This window comes from Oikopleura dioica, chromosome 2, assembly GCF_907165135.1.
Source record: "Oikopleura dioica chromosome 2, OKI2018_I68_1.0, whole genome shotgun sequence".
In the NCBI taxonomy this organism is placed as follows: Eukaryota; Metazoa; Chordata; class Appendicularia; order Copelata; family Oikopleuridae; genus Oikopleura; species Oikopleura dioica.
The window spans coordinates 14,899,584-14,914,569 of record NC_137292.1 but is presented as its reverse complement, the minus strand read 5'-3'; the positions used below and the strand labels follow the sequence as shown (position 1 = coordinate 14,914,569).

Genomic DNA, 14,986 nt, shown 5'->3' with positions numbered 1-14,986 from the left:
TCGCGATAAAACAGTTTTGGGAAATGATTATTTACAATTTTTGAAGATACTTTGCCAAAAAGGCGAAAAAGCGTCAGAGAGATGAAGAAAAAAACGTTGGGACTTGCATAAGAATAAATAAGGCTCAAAATTCTGGGCTCAAAATTGAGTTCAGAAATAGGTGAGTTTGATCTATATTCCGAGAAGATCATAAAAGCAGTTCTCGAATGATAAATTCAATTAAGGGTATCAGCTCATAGCAGCTCGAAAAAAAGTTTTTCTTTTTAAAATTAATTCGGTTTTTGGTGCATATTTACAAATAAAGGTTTAATGGTTAATGAAAACTTGAAACTAGTAAACGGAGAAAAAAAGTATATCTACATCTATCTGTCCGACATATCGGAAATATCCGATAAAGTATCTTCGTCATCTAGCGAATCGCACTCGTCTAAGTCCTGAGACACGTAACGAAGAGCCATCGCCGCCAACTCCTGCAGAATAAATCGAAGTGTGCTGAAAATTTCGTTATCAACAATATTGTGTGAAGAAAATTTTTTAAAAGGCGGAATAAGGTAACGGTTAGGGTTTTGACTCGGGTTAACTTGATTTTAACCCTAACGCGTACCAAAGCCCTAATCCTTATTTTTAAAATCTGACTGACAAGACCTGATTGTATACTCGACAGTAAAGTATCAGTAGTTAGCGTATGAAATGAACAATCTTCTATTATGACACTTAGTTATTCGATGAAATTATTTATTATTAAAAAGCTGAATCAAGTTTTTGTCGTAAATTACGCAGAACAAAGCCGATAAAACTCGAGACAGGTGAGGGATTGGCTTTGTTATCTGATGCTCGCCTATGTATGTGATTTAGGATTTACCTGCACGTTGCAGGGAAACTGATTCCTCCTCCGAGCAAAGGAACTTTCTTTTCGAACTTGAGCAAGTCCGTTGGATCGATTTCAATTGACGCCTGTATTGAGGGGTTATCACTTTGTCGCTTCGTACAATATTGGAATGTTATTCTTTCTATGAAAAAGGCAACGTCCAAAGTGATAATTTGCGACCCCTTCCTGACGGAGAATCGAGTGAATGCCGGAGTCGTAGAAGATCAGGTCCCAAGCTGCTTCCAGAGCTGGATTGTTCTCGTCGAGGCAGAGTTTGTGCATGATGGCGTCGGTGATGCCAAACGAATGTTTGTAATTGTGACATTCGCGGCGCAACAGCTCGACATCCGCCGACAGCGCGAAGCCGGGAATGTCCATCACACCTGTGCATATAAAGTTATAACGCTGATCACGTGCTAATTGATTTTAATAATCGAAAATTTATGTGAACTTTTCTTTTTCAGAAGTCATAAAAGTTTTTGTGAAATGAGCCTTGCAATTTTTCTTGCGCAAAAAATGAAGTCTAAGCTGCCAGCAAAAATGTGTAGGGTGGTAATTGCATCAACAGTTATTTGCTAATAGTAGCTTGAAAAATGTGATCATGATTTCTTCTGTAACGAGCAAATAACTCTCAAATAGCTGAAAAGCAGAATTGCTAAGCCGCGATCTTGAAGCGGTATTTTGAGACTTGAAAAAAAGATAAAAAAAATTGTAATAAGAAAAAAAACTTGTAAGAGGAAAATTTTCGAACCTGATGCAACCGAAATTGCGGCGACCATCCATATTCGCGCGGCATGAGCTTTTTGCTTTTCGTGAATAATGTGAGGAGTCAGCGCTGGCAAGCAAATATTCAACGATCGTCGTTTATTCTTCGGTAGCTCATCTCCGAGAGCTGAAAATGTGGTCAATAACAGACGGATCATGTTCTTACGATTAGAGTTATTAATTTTTATTTGTTTTTAAGGGAATGAATCTTTATTTTCTAAATTATCGAATTATTTAAAAAACAAATTCTTTGTAAAAGCTAAACTGTTTCAGCGAGTCAGAAACATTCAACCCCTTTTGAACTCAAAAAAGATTCATAAGAAGGGGTTAATTGACTGATTACTTCAAACAATATTAGATTTTTGTTTTTCATACAATAATTCAGTACTAGAAACGGCTTAGATAAGCTGTCTTGCGAATTTCTATTCTAGTCACATTCAAATTGTTAGAAATCAAACGGTTTTTAGAGTGTTAATTTTTCTTACCTTGAACGAGCGCTCGGAAGTCCCACTTGTCCTTGTTCCTGGCGGAGACAACATAAGCCCTAGTGTTTTTTACCTTTCCAGTTTGAATCGAGTCTTTGCATCGCTGTCTGATGCGCGAGACAAGTCTATCCTCGCAATAAGTCCTGGGAAATTTCGCCTGATCCTCGGCTGTGGTTTTGTCAATTTTAGTTCTAACGTAGAAAAAGGGAATCTCTTTTTCGTTAAATTGACGGCCAAGCCACATGCTCCACTCTCGAATATGTGAATCTGTAAGAAGCAAAACTAAGTCAAAATTATATAGCTTCATGTTTTTCATATATTCTTCTCGATCGGCGCGGCGGGTTGAGGACACATGCGGGATTTCGGTGAACGTGATGTTCTTGTGGTTCGGATATTTATAGCTGAAAGTAACAATAAGTTATTTTTTAGCAAGGTAGAAGGACCAGTCAGGCTTATTTATTGTTCACGGAAATTCGTCGTAAAACAAAAATATAAAAATACCGCACAACATTAAATTAATTATAGCGAAGCTAGAAAAAGCAAAGGTATTCTAGGAAGAAAAATGTTGAAGTAATGATACCGACGATTTTTGCTCGAATCTTGAGAAGCGCCACCGCATTATGTCTTAAGCCTTTTGATTGGCCGTGCCCAAAAAATGTGTATATTTATCGAAAATTTTAAAGTATTTTTATTTTTCTGGGGAAACCTTAATAAAGTCGTCAAAGGCTTTGCCCTACTGGTGGAACTACTGTTCAAAATAATCAAATTTTTCTAAAGAGCCCTGCCTGACTAGCTGTTAATAATCAGAAAAATTACCTTGTTGTTGGCTTATCCTTGCTCAGTTTTGCTTCTTTCAGCGGTCCTCCTCCAAAGATCTCTTTGATAAGGGTGGTTTTACCCGCCCCAAGTTCTCCAATTATGGCTATTTTCACCTGAAAAAGTTTAGAATCTTGTCAAAATTCAGGCACACGTGAACTGAACAGTAGGTCATAATAAAACAGTGAATAGGAATACTTAATCTGAACTTCAGATTCTGAAGGCACTTTATTTATCAAATTGGCCTTTTCCATGACAGCTTTTAACGAGATAATAAGGAGCTATTGAATCTATTTTCCCGAAATTAAAATATGAAAACAGATCATAAGATATTTCGATGAAATAAATTAAAATGCTTTCGGCGATAAAAATCAGCAACAGAAATTGGAAAAGTGTGGGTTTACCTTGTAGCCATTAACTGCTTGTACGAGTTTATCTCTCGCGTATTCCTTCACGGCTAGTATACATTGGCTATTATTTGACTTAACAATATTCTTCGCAAGTGCACTTGTGCATTTTTCGTCGAAGTCCAAGTCGTCCGGATGAAGCGACAAGACAGACTCTGTCGAGGCCACCGAGTTCTCCGTGGAATTGCCCGAGTCCGAGTTGTGTCCACTTTGAGCAGTCTTCGAAGAATTGCTCAACGCTGTTGTACTTTCGGAGCCAGATAGGTCTTCAGTCGAGTCGCTTATGTTTCCAGTAATTGCTAAATTGTTGTTTAAGAATAATAATTTTTTTTCATTTTTATGATTCAGGGTATCAGAACAAGATAAAAAATAAGACAACCAAATTTTAAACGAGGGTTGAAAAATTGCCGTAGTCACTTGACTCGTCAGCCAATCAAATGCCAGTATGTGTTGTGAAAGCCAATCAAAAACCCCTATTTAACCTTAGAAGTTCTTCAACACCCTACACTGACATTTCGCCGATGGGTAGCCCACCCTAGCTTGCACTTTTTTCGATCAAAGTAATGTGACGTTACTTTATTTTGTGCAATGTGTTAGATGTGTAAATTAAACATATTTATGTGGGAAATGAGAATAAAGTGCTGTTTTTCGTTATCATGATTTTTTGATCAAATTCAATAAAAGAACACCGCCAAATTCGTGGAATCGATGGCTTATCAAGTGTCACCGATTCTAGTGTCAACGCATCAGTCCTTTGTTCCCTTCATGTTGGAAACGACATGAGCTTTTCAGTTGGATAGAAAAATATAAATCGATACTTGCTCGAAGAGCAGCATAAACTTTGGAGTACGAGTTATTTACCTTTCATTCTTCTTGCCTCTGCTATCTTCTTGGATCGATAGTCAAAAGATTCAGGATCATCATCGCACCCTAATCGAATGTTAATTCAGTCCTTGGTTTATTCTTCATGAGAAAAATTTAGGAAAAACTTACCAGAGTCACTCTCTACTGATGTCTTGTCGAGTTTCGCCGCAGTTTTCATCTTCTCATCACCTTAATTTTCAAGTAAATATTTGATTATCATTTTTAAGGATATTTTGAAAAATGAGTGTTTCCAAGCTTCAGATAAGCGTATGTTTATTCCCAGAAGGAAAGAGTTTTTATTTTTCTCGACATCAGAAAGCCCAATTTCCCTATTTGACTGAGTCCCAGTGAAACAGAGATGTCACATCTTGCACTTTAGAGCTCTTTTATGACCCTTAAGGCACTTGTGACAATTCTTCGAGTTAAAAAATTTGTTTTATAAGGTCATCAAATTAATATCCTTATTCGATGCTAACATAAACGGATAAAACGAGTTTTTTTCGAAAAAGGCAATTTTGACTGGCGCTACAGACAAGAGAATCTTAGATTTTCAATTTTTATCCTCGGGTATAGAATGATCCATTTTTATTCTATAAACATCTTTATTAGAAATTTTTAGTCAGCAAATTTTTGAATTCGCAGGCTCAAAAGCAACAAATCTCTCAAAAATTCCCGTTATTCGCTAATACTCCGACTTCGGATATCTCCAGTCACATGATCGCATAACAAATTCCATACATATTTTTAAATATTTAAGGGGGTGGTAGTCGAGACTAAGACTTTTTTCAACCTAAAAAACTTCAATTTTTTCGAAAAAAATTTTTTTTCTCTAATTGAAAATAACTTAAAAAGGGTCCAATTTATGTGGGCGGCTATGTTGGAAAAAAATATTTTCTCGAAAAAATGGTGAAGAGTTCCTTCAAAGTAGACCCATCTCTTGACCTAAAAAACTCGATCCCCTTATTATTTTTTTCGAAATAAAACTTACCAAGAGGAAAGTTTAGACCCTTTAGCGTGTGGGCGGCTTAGTTTTAGAATGTTAACCTTAATAGAAAAGAAAATAGTAATAGAATGAAAACATGTTGTTTTCTGAAAATCGGCATTTTCACTCATTTTTCAATGAAATTTTCCAAAACATCACAATAATCGTAATTTTTTAAGATTTTTATAATTAAAATATGATCAAGAAACATAACTTTGCAATGAAAAAACAATTTCGAGTAAGTTTTAGTGAGAAAAACGCGTTTCAAAACTCCCGAAAATGGCGATTTCATAGCATAAAATCGAAAATTTTCTTAAATAAAGTTGCTCCAATGTAGAAAAGCTAGAGACCAAAAATGCTCCTTTTTTATCAAGGAATCTGAAAATAATATCAAAATTTTAAAAAGACGAAAAATATTTTCTCGACCACCACCCCCTTAAAGAGAATGTCCTTTAAGGGGGGAAGAACTAGATTTTCGGAAAAACAGTGATTTTCGGGAGGCACTTTAAATAAGAAAAACCTGTTTTTACTAATGATTACGCAATTTCCTCGAAAATGTTGCTAGATAAATGGTTAAACTGTTTTAAAATGATATTTAAAAAATTTGGCTAGTCACGTGACTCGATAAATTTGAGGACGCGAATACGCTAAAATTACGATTTTCGAAGAGATGGGTTGACGTTTCGCTCTCTAGCGCCAAAATGTGTTGACGAAAAGAAATTTTAAGAAAAATGTTGTAAGATCTTAGTTTGTTCTTTCTTCAACCGAAGAGAGAACTTGAAAATCTAAGCTCTCCTGGCTTTGAGCGCCGGTCTAGAATCGGCTATTTTCGAAAAACCTAGTTCTACCCCTTAAGAAGAAAATCGCGAATTGGATTTTCCAGATGATCTGAGACAATAATTTCAATTAAGGACACCCCCGTCAACAATTTTCATCGAAAAATCGATAATTTTAAAAAGCCATATTTTGGCTTCTTAGTGTGCCTGTAAATTCAATTCAGCATAAAAACTTGTTCGGAGGACTTTTTGACCAAAAAAAAATCTCAAATTTTAGCGAAATTGGGACTCTTTCGTCATATTTCGTCAAAAAGTCCGATTTTCAAACGCAATTTTGAGGGTGTTAGAGTCGAGATAGACCCCCAAAAAATGATGCCTTAAAATCGTTTTTTGACCTGTAGAATCCCTTTCCGGGGTTAAAATTTTGAAATTCCGAAAATAGATTTTTGGAAAATTGTTGACGGGGGGGGGGGGTTCTTAAATAACGGCGATTAAAGCTTTTGATGCATTCTTCGTTGCTTTTAAACATTAAAAGTAAGCCCCTTATGTGTAGGAAACTTCATTTATTGGGCAAGGTTTTTTGGAACTAGAGACAAAAATTCACCTTCAGTGGGTTGCGCAGTTGGTTGCCCCTTTGCGATTGCAGCTTTGATTGCCCCTTTGCCCGCGCTTTTTCTATTGTTCCTTTCTAGACTCGCTCAAAGTGATTGCAGGATTCGTTGCCCCTTCACCCGCTCTTTAGGGGGCAACTACCTGCGCAACCCACTGTTAGAGAACCGCCCCCTCCCGCCCCATCAAGAATCGTGAAAACGGGGCTCTTAACTCCCCAACTGGAACGCGCCCCGAAAACCCCCTAACTGGAGCTCGACAATTTTTGTCGACAAGACCTTCCCGTTGAGATAATTTTCTGAAACTTCGTTGACATACCAATTTAAATGTGTTCTTACACATGGCGTTTTTAGATTTTCTCTAGCGCAATTATATCTCCTTCAAATTCAAACGACTGTTTCCAAAAATGATCGGAATTTCGATATTTAAATGAAATTTTCGAAATCTGCACGTTCAAAAAGCTATATAAAGATATTTTCAGGTCATTAATGCAGATATATTATCAGGATAAAAATGTTATAAGAAAGTTTCCTCCTAAAACACGTCCGATTTAACTGACAATTTCTGGCCAAGCGCCAGCGAGAGGGATCAGCGCGACCTATTTTTCGCTAAGGGTACAGGAGGTCAGTGCAAATACCCATTACACTTTTTTTCCCGTTCCGGAATCAATTCAATAATGACAGCGGATTAAAGGGCCTTATCGACAAAAAATGTCGAGCTCCAGTTGCGGAGTGAGTTTTTTTTTTTACAGAAAGTATCTGAAGAAGACTCTTTGTTCTACGGAGGGGTCTTTCAATAACAACCGGGGCGATTTCCATCATGAGCACTATTCTCCGTAAGTGCTTACTTTTAATAAGACTACAACCGTTTTCCTTTTGATGATCTTTCGATTTTAATTTAAGGATATACAGACCCTATAACTTATATAACCTTATTGGCAATAAGATAACGTTGCTATACCCTAGCATTATTTTTGTGGATGCAATAAGGGGCATAAGGGCCCGCTCTAACGAAGATTCCTATTGTCCGGCCCACATATTGAATCAGAGGCAAGGGCTCCGGTCCATTAGCTCCACTTTGGGTCAAGGGGTGATGTCAAATCCAAGCGATTGCCGATGATTCAACTTTTGGATTTCGCTGGAGGCTGCATCTTTGTCTCTGATTCAATCTGTTGGCCGGACGAAAAGAATTTTCGATAGAGCTCGTCATGCTGCCCCTTATACAAAAATAATGCAAGGGGGAAGGTGCAGGTTGTTTCCGGGTCTATAATGGGGTGGCCTCTTGAATCGACGAAAAATCTTTAAAAAAAAATAAAAAAAGACTTCAGAAAAAGAAACTCTAGTAATCTCTTGAGGAAAATCTTTTCTTAAAATTATGCATAAACGGCCACAATGGACTTTTCTAGGCATTTTTGAGATATTTTGTTAGCCAAGCAGATAATGCTGGGCCATCGAAATTATCTTTATAAAAATGATATTTTTTGTCGGTAACAGACACTATCCTTCATAATAAAGGGTAACCCTTAATTTTTTTAAGAATAACGTTAACGCCGTCAGGTATAACCGTTCCACACTTCTATTGCAGTTAATATTCCTTGTATGAAGTTGACTGCTAGAATAACGAATGCGAGAATAACAGGTATTTTCACAAAAATTCAAAAATTTTGAAAAAAAATAGGCAAGCGGGGTGCAAAAATTAGGAGTATTTTGCGAAATTTGTGAAGAGAAGGCTCGTTATTCCCGCAGTCGACTCAATTTTATATATTCTTTTATGACAGAAATTTTCTTTAGGAAGGGTATACCCATAAAATTAATATTAAATAGAAGATGATCGGCGTGGAAGACCGCTAGTTTGCGGCGGAGAAAAGTTAGCAGAAAGTCATGGATGAAAAGTCGTGAGGATCGTAAACGCTCCGAAATCGACAGCTCTAGTAAAAGGCAAAAATGCCCATTCTTTTGAGACTATAAGAGTTCTAAACATGAACCAAGACTGAAAAAACTACTCTCGTCAAGTTTTGAGATCCCACAAAAATCCCTTGTCCAAGTCAAGTCTAGTCCAAAGCCCTTTCAAAAATCACTTGTCTCGTTTAGGCTAGTATTAAAGACTTGTCTAAGGACTGTTGGAATAGTCGGAGTTTGGAAATAAGTCGAAAAAATTAAGTCGGCAGTTAGTAATAATAAATTTATAAAGAAGACCCCACCCACCAGAGCCTGGATCGAAAATATTTGTTCCAATCTCAGGGTATTTCATGTGACTGTTAACTCGATTTTAAAAATTGAGCGGAACAGAGCAGAATGACAGATCAACCGAACCGGAGGTGGAAAGGGCACGGCTAGTTAGGGTTACTGAAGGAGCGGAGTAGACTAGTCTAGTCTCATTTTTTCAGACATTAAGATAAGTGAGGTCTAGCCAAGTCTTGAGACTAAGATTTAAGTCTGAATTCGAATTGTCTTTTAGAACACTTAACCAATTAAAACCCTGGAAGGATGTTGGGCGCGTAGGTTCTGCCAGACCCGGGGTCTGCAAAATGCAGATCCGGAAGCTGCATTGACGATCAAAATTTTGGCTCCTTTGGCCCGTTTTGATTTAGAAATGTTAGAAGATGAAGTTTTCTCTAAGATCAGGCGCGGAGCGCACCAAAGCGCCTGTTTCATCTTAAATTCTGATAAAATTTTTTCATTTGCAGACCCGCGGTCTGCATTTTGCTGAACCGAGGTCTGCATGAAGAACCTACGCGCCCTACATCCCCCTGGAACGCATAAATTATTTTCTCCTGGAACGAATATTAACGCATTTTTGGGTAATTTCCTTTCACGCCATATGCAAACTGTATAACGACTTTTTTTTAAATAAATGATCCTCAGACTCAAAAGAAAAATAAAATACTTATATGATAAGAAAACATTAATACATGCCTTGAATAATATGCCACCTTCGAAATGCCTAAATAGCGCCAATAAATAACTTACCGCTTTAAACTTAATAGAAGCGACTAGCAAATTTTACAAAAATCTTTAATCTTTAATCAATAAAATATCTTTAATTTTTTTAAAAGAGAAGGTCTGAAAGTATCTCAAGAATAGATCTCTAGATAGCGGTGATCATATTTTCAATTAAGTTGGTTTTTGGTCATAACTCTAGAATTTTTCATTACCGATACGATTTTCTAATCAATTTCTATCATATAAATAATTATAAAAACATTAGAAACAATAAAAACTGAATATAAAAGTGTGAAAATTTGCCTTATTTTCTACTGATGTAATTTAAAAGATTGCTGTTCTCCTCAGTTCTGTTGACCAAAGAATTTTTAACGGGGGATCGTCAATATGGATTTTACGGGTTGATCAAAATCACAATTGTACATTTGGTCTGCATATGAATATTATATTTTTTCAAAATTTTCGGATTTTCGCCCTACTTTGAGGGGATTTTTAACAGATTTTTCCCAGCCAAAATATTTTCTCCTTGTCGCCGGTAGATTTCAAAAACCCTTTTTTTCACCTGAGAAATCGGAATTTTTCTACCTCATCAGGTTTTGCCGCTTTTTGGTCAAGAGAAACCCAAATATTGACGATCTTCCCCTTAAATTGGATCCGTTTTAGCTAAGGGCCTTGACTTAACCCTGAAAATAAACTAAAAGTTTTCTATATCACATTTATTAAATTACCAGTTTCGATCAACAGATCATCTTCAGACTTAAAGGAACTCTAGAGCAGTTCAATATAGGAGAAAAATACCTTATGAGTTGTTATAAAATTAAGAAATTAAACAAAATAAAGGGTTAATCAAAAATGTTTACCCAAATAAAACCTGCACCTACAAACCTTACCTTTTATGGTCTGTATATTAAATTTATAATCGAGAGATCATCAAAAAGAAAACGATCGCAGATGAGGGTCTGATTTAAAGGAAGCGATTCGAATAAAAAGTCTACCTTAGAATGAGCCTCATTTTAACGATTCTTGATAGCGAGGTCCTAAATTCGCCTAATTGAAGCCTAAATCGCCAATATTTGTCACCTTGAGGCTAGGCTAGACATGGGAAGGGTAGGCGAAATCGCCAAACCTCGCCAAGTTTAGCCTTCTAGGCGAATTTGCCTAGGCATTTTCTACCTCTGGTTGGTAGAACTTGGTAGGTAGTAATCTTGAGGTAACCTGCTTAGTAAGGTTAAGTCTGATTAATCAGGTGAAACGAAATGCCTTCCAAAAAAACCAGCAGCTTAGAGAAGAAAAAATTTTCATAAAATTGGTTCCAAAAATGGTCGTTTTGAAACCGAAAAATACCGAACCCTTCATTTTACCTACGCGTAGGATAATTGACTTTTAAACGTAATTATACTTTTGGAAAAACGACATTTGTTCTAGTTTGACATTTGACATTTGAAATTTTATCATGTTAACCCTGGAACGCATGGCCATTTTTGCCAATTTCTGACCATTTTTTAACCCAATATTGTCGCGATTTGGGCATAGAGAGAATAAAAATCCGGGTTTATATATAATAACTGGACTCTAAGCTACAAAAATATAACTTGAGCGTGGTCATATTATATGCGTATATCAAATATAATATGGGTTTTTTGATGAGCAAAATCGTATTACCCGAAAATGGTAATATGCGTTCCGGCGTTAAGGAAAAAGCTCACCCTTAAAACTTTCTATTCATGTCCTTTCGAAAATTAATCACGATTGAATACTCTCAAAAGGCCCGACCTACGCGTAGGTCGATATGCGGGCAGGGGTGAAAAATTTTTCATGCGGGCAAGGGTTAAAAAACATCGGCGATCGAAAAGAATACCGTCACTATATCAACAAGTAAAATTTTAATGAGACGAAGATATTCGATTTTCTCAAAAATCGATATTTTTAATTTAAATTGTTTTTAACATAATTTTTGCCGAAGTCGCAAATATTCGAAATTTTTGTTTGATAATGAATCAAATAGAATTTAAAAACTACAAAAATCTCAATTCTAAGGCTCAAAATCAAGAGTTTTCCTTAACAAAATTCACATATCCGCACAAAGCTATGAGGTGGCGTCAGGAACCGACAAAAACTCAAACAACTTTGACGGCTGCTCGGCTGTCGATTGACCAGATAGCCAAATCCAGGCGTCCGATTGGCTATTATTTCAACGCAAAATTTGTCAAAATTCTTCTGTCGGTTTGAGACACCTCTCCAAAGGCAGGGAGAGCTTTGAGAGTTAAGACCACGTATAACTAAGACCCTCGTACCCTAAAAATTAAATTTCGAAAATACGGCATGTAACGTAACTCGAGAAATCTGAGGCAAATATTGTCATTTTTCAAGAAATGGCTTTTTTCTCAGTATGTTCAGTATGCGAAAATGTGCTGACAAAAATATTTTTAGAGAAAATTCTTGTTAGATCTAAGGTGGCATTAAGTTGAATGCTCGTCATTCACCAAGTTTGAAAAATTCGATTATTTTTTTCTAACTGACCCATTTTTTCGAAAATCTGAAAAGCATCGCAATAAGTTAAACAAGAAATTACATCTCTGATTGATCTTCCTTCGTAAAAAAAATGCTTTTTGAAGTATTGATTCTGTTTCGAACATGCGTAATCATTGATACATGATTAATGCCCCGCTCGAAAATCCACACTTAAGATAAGGTAAAAGTCAAAATTATCTAAATTTTTTTGCCTTTTTGGGTAGTTTAGACCACCAGGAAGAACTTTTATTCAAAACATTTTTTTTCTCCTTTAGACTATTTTGACAGAAATTCCAGTTCGCTATTTTTTAATGATGAATAAGGGTATACCAACCATCAAAACTATTTCTATTATAAACACGATTATAAAAACATAGTTAAGGGCAATTTAGGCAATAATTAATGGAAATATAGATCTGGAAATTCGACTTAGATTCGACTTATAAAATTTTCAAGGGGCTTTCGTCCTTAAGCTCGTAGACCAAAAGTTCTAAAAAAGAAAACGGTCGTAGCTTAGGGGCTTAACTTTATCCTAAAAAAAATAAAAGGTATATCACACTTAAAAACCCGAAAAAAAGCTGCACTTAACAACCTTACGTTTAAGGGCCTGTATAACCTTAAGTTGTTGATCGTGAGATCATCATAAGGGGAACGGTTGCAGGCGAGCGTTCGAACAAAAGCTTGCAATTGAAATTTCGGGTCTACCCAAGGTAGTTTTTCAGAAAAACGTTCACTAAAGAGCCCTATTTTCACGATTCTTGATGGGGAGGGGTCGCTAAAGATGAATAATCCGAAGTTAGACCGATACTGTTGGACGCAAAGTCCAACGCTAGACCCATACTTGTGGGGTCTCTCTGGTGAATTTTTAGAAGTGCTGATTTGTTATTGTGCATCCAGTATAACAACATATTGAATCACCTGAACGTCGTTAAAGCCTACAGAGAAATATTTAAAGAATAAAACAAAGAATCTGATCATATTTTCCCAAAAAATATATTAACAGTTGTGAGGAGTTTCCGCAACCCAAAATAGCGGGTAAAAGGTACGAAAACGCAGCACTCACTTTTTTTACCTCTAGAAGAGAAAAGTAGAAAAAGTGCGGGCTAAAAGTGCGGCAACGCAGCACTCACAAAGGGTGCGGAAACTCCTCACACCACTGTACAAATTGATTGACCCGGATATCCAAAATTTTTGGGTTCTTGTAAAAATACTGGTTATTGCTAGAGTCGACTAGAACAGACGTCAGAAAGGCTACATGTCGAAGTGAACAATAATTCGATCTTAGAAAGAAACAGATTTTAAAAATATCCAGACTACGCATTTATCGTAAATTTAATGATAAATTGTTTTTGAAGCTCACTCGCGCCCTCTTAGATGCGCTTGTGCGCGCATTTTTACGCTCATGAAAAAAGAAACTTGAAAACACACTCATTTTCTCTTGGTTCAACCGGTCCTGTACCTTCATTAATAACTTTTAAAGTTTTAATTTCTTCTGGTTCTTCTTCAATTGCATTCAATTTTGTCTTCCCCGGAGGACTGCCTATTAAGGCTGTCATTTAGCGTCAAAAATTAGGGAAACACCAAGGGTACAAGAAAATCTTGACAGAAAGAGGGGAAAAAATAAAGTCATGCCAGAGACACTAAGTTTCATCTTGATTTTGAATCTTTCTGTCAATTTTTCAAGAAACATTAATGAGGGTCTAATACGTTACCGCATCCGCTTAAAATGAAAGAAATTATTTACAAGTTAGAATAAAACGATGCAAGCTTTGCAAATGCATTTGCTTGACAAGTAAGTAAAATTTACGATAGAAATTATTAAAAAAGATAAAGCATCGATATTTTCTGTAGATAAAGTTAATGGGCACCAATATGAATATGTAAAAAGGTCGTCTTAAAGATTTCGTGAGAAAGAAAGTACCTTGCTGATGGCTTTCATCTAATTAGAGACCCCCTCCACGGTTTTTCCGGAAAAAGATCGCAAATAGTCTGTATGCATAAAGTAAAAATTTAATAATAAGTCTTAAAAATTTTTAAGAGATTTACTGGCGGCAAGAATCGACAATTTTCGGCAAACAATTTTCGGCAAAAATTTGATGATAATTTTGGACCAATCAGATCTGCGGATTTGACCGAGAGGCCAATCAGATTTCAAAAAAAAATCGAAAAATCGAGTTTTTTGTTGGCCGAAAATTGTCGAGTAGCGGCGCCATCCTAGAGTTTCGTAGTAAATATATCCAGTTTTTTTACGAACGATCTTTTATTGCTTTCTTGATTTAAGCATTATCACAAAAATTGGAAATTCAATAATGAAAACCGTCAACAGGCACGTAAAAAGCGCACGAAATCTCCCATTTTTCAATGGAAAAATCAAAATACCACCTTATTCGGCAAGACAAAATTTTTTCAAGAAAAAAGATCTCCGGTTATTTACCTAGTCCGGGATTCGAGACTAGCAACATTTCGAGTTCAGAGTTTGCTTCTAGCGAACTCGAAAATTCACGTTCAAACTGTAAACTGTGGCGAAATGAAACTCGACGCTTAGGGTCTACCCGTCGACTACACGATTTTTAGGTCGGTGTCGATTTTCGGGGTTTTTCGGTGTTAATCTTCGTTTTTGATACTCTGGGTGCTGCAAATACTCTCTCTATCGATCTCAATATGGCAAATACGTAGAAAAAATAAGTGTAAAAATTTGTCAAAATAATGCTATGCTTGCCGTTCAGAAGGGGTTTGTAGTAATTCAAAGATTTGATAAGAACATACAATAGCCAGCGCGCCTCTCGAGCGCCTCGGCGACGCCGCACGCGCGGACAAGGCGCCAGAGAGTTCTAGCGACGCGGAGTTTTCACGCACAATCGAGGGCGCCCGTGAGCTATGCGAGGAGATGTAAGAGCAAACGGAACATTCTCTATGTAAAATTAACGGTGAATCATCAACTGTTCTTCTGGCGACTGATTC

At 36.6% G+C, this 14,986-nt stretch overlaps 1 protein-coding gene across 1 annotated transcript; it reads right to left on the bottom strand.

Moving 5' to 3' along the window:
- Positions 1–254: 254 nt before the first annotated feature.
- Positions 255–14,768, bottom strand: LOC145700130 (interferon-inducible GTPase 1-like). The gene is made up of 11 exons (XM_081777385.1): positions 14,460–14,768; positions 13,485–13,565; positions 4,335–4,394; positions 4,203–4,271; positions 3,339–3,640; positions 2,935–3,050; positions 2,119–2,519; positions 1,620–1,760; positions 1,058–1,251; positions 863–957; positions 255–492 (listed from the first exon to the last, which is right to left on the bottom strand). The coding sequence occupies exons 1-11, from the start codon at positions 14,485–14,487 to the stop codon at positions 363–365; spliced, it is 1,617 nt and encodes a 538-aa protein (XP_081633511.1). The 5' UTR covers positions 14,488–14,768; the 3' UTR covers positions 255–362.
- Between the last annotated feature and the right edge of the window lie 218 nt (positions 14,769–14,986).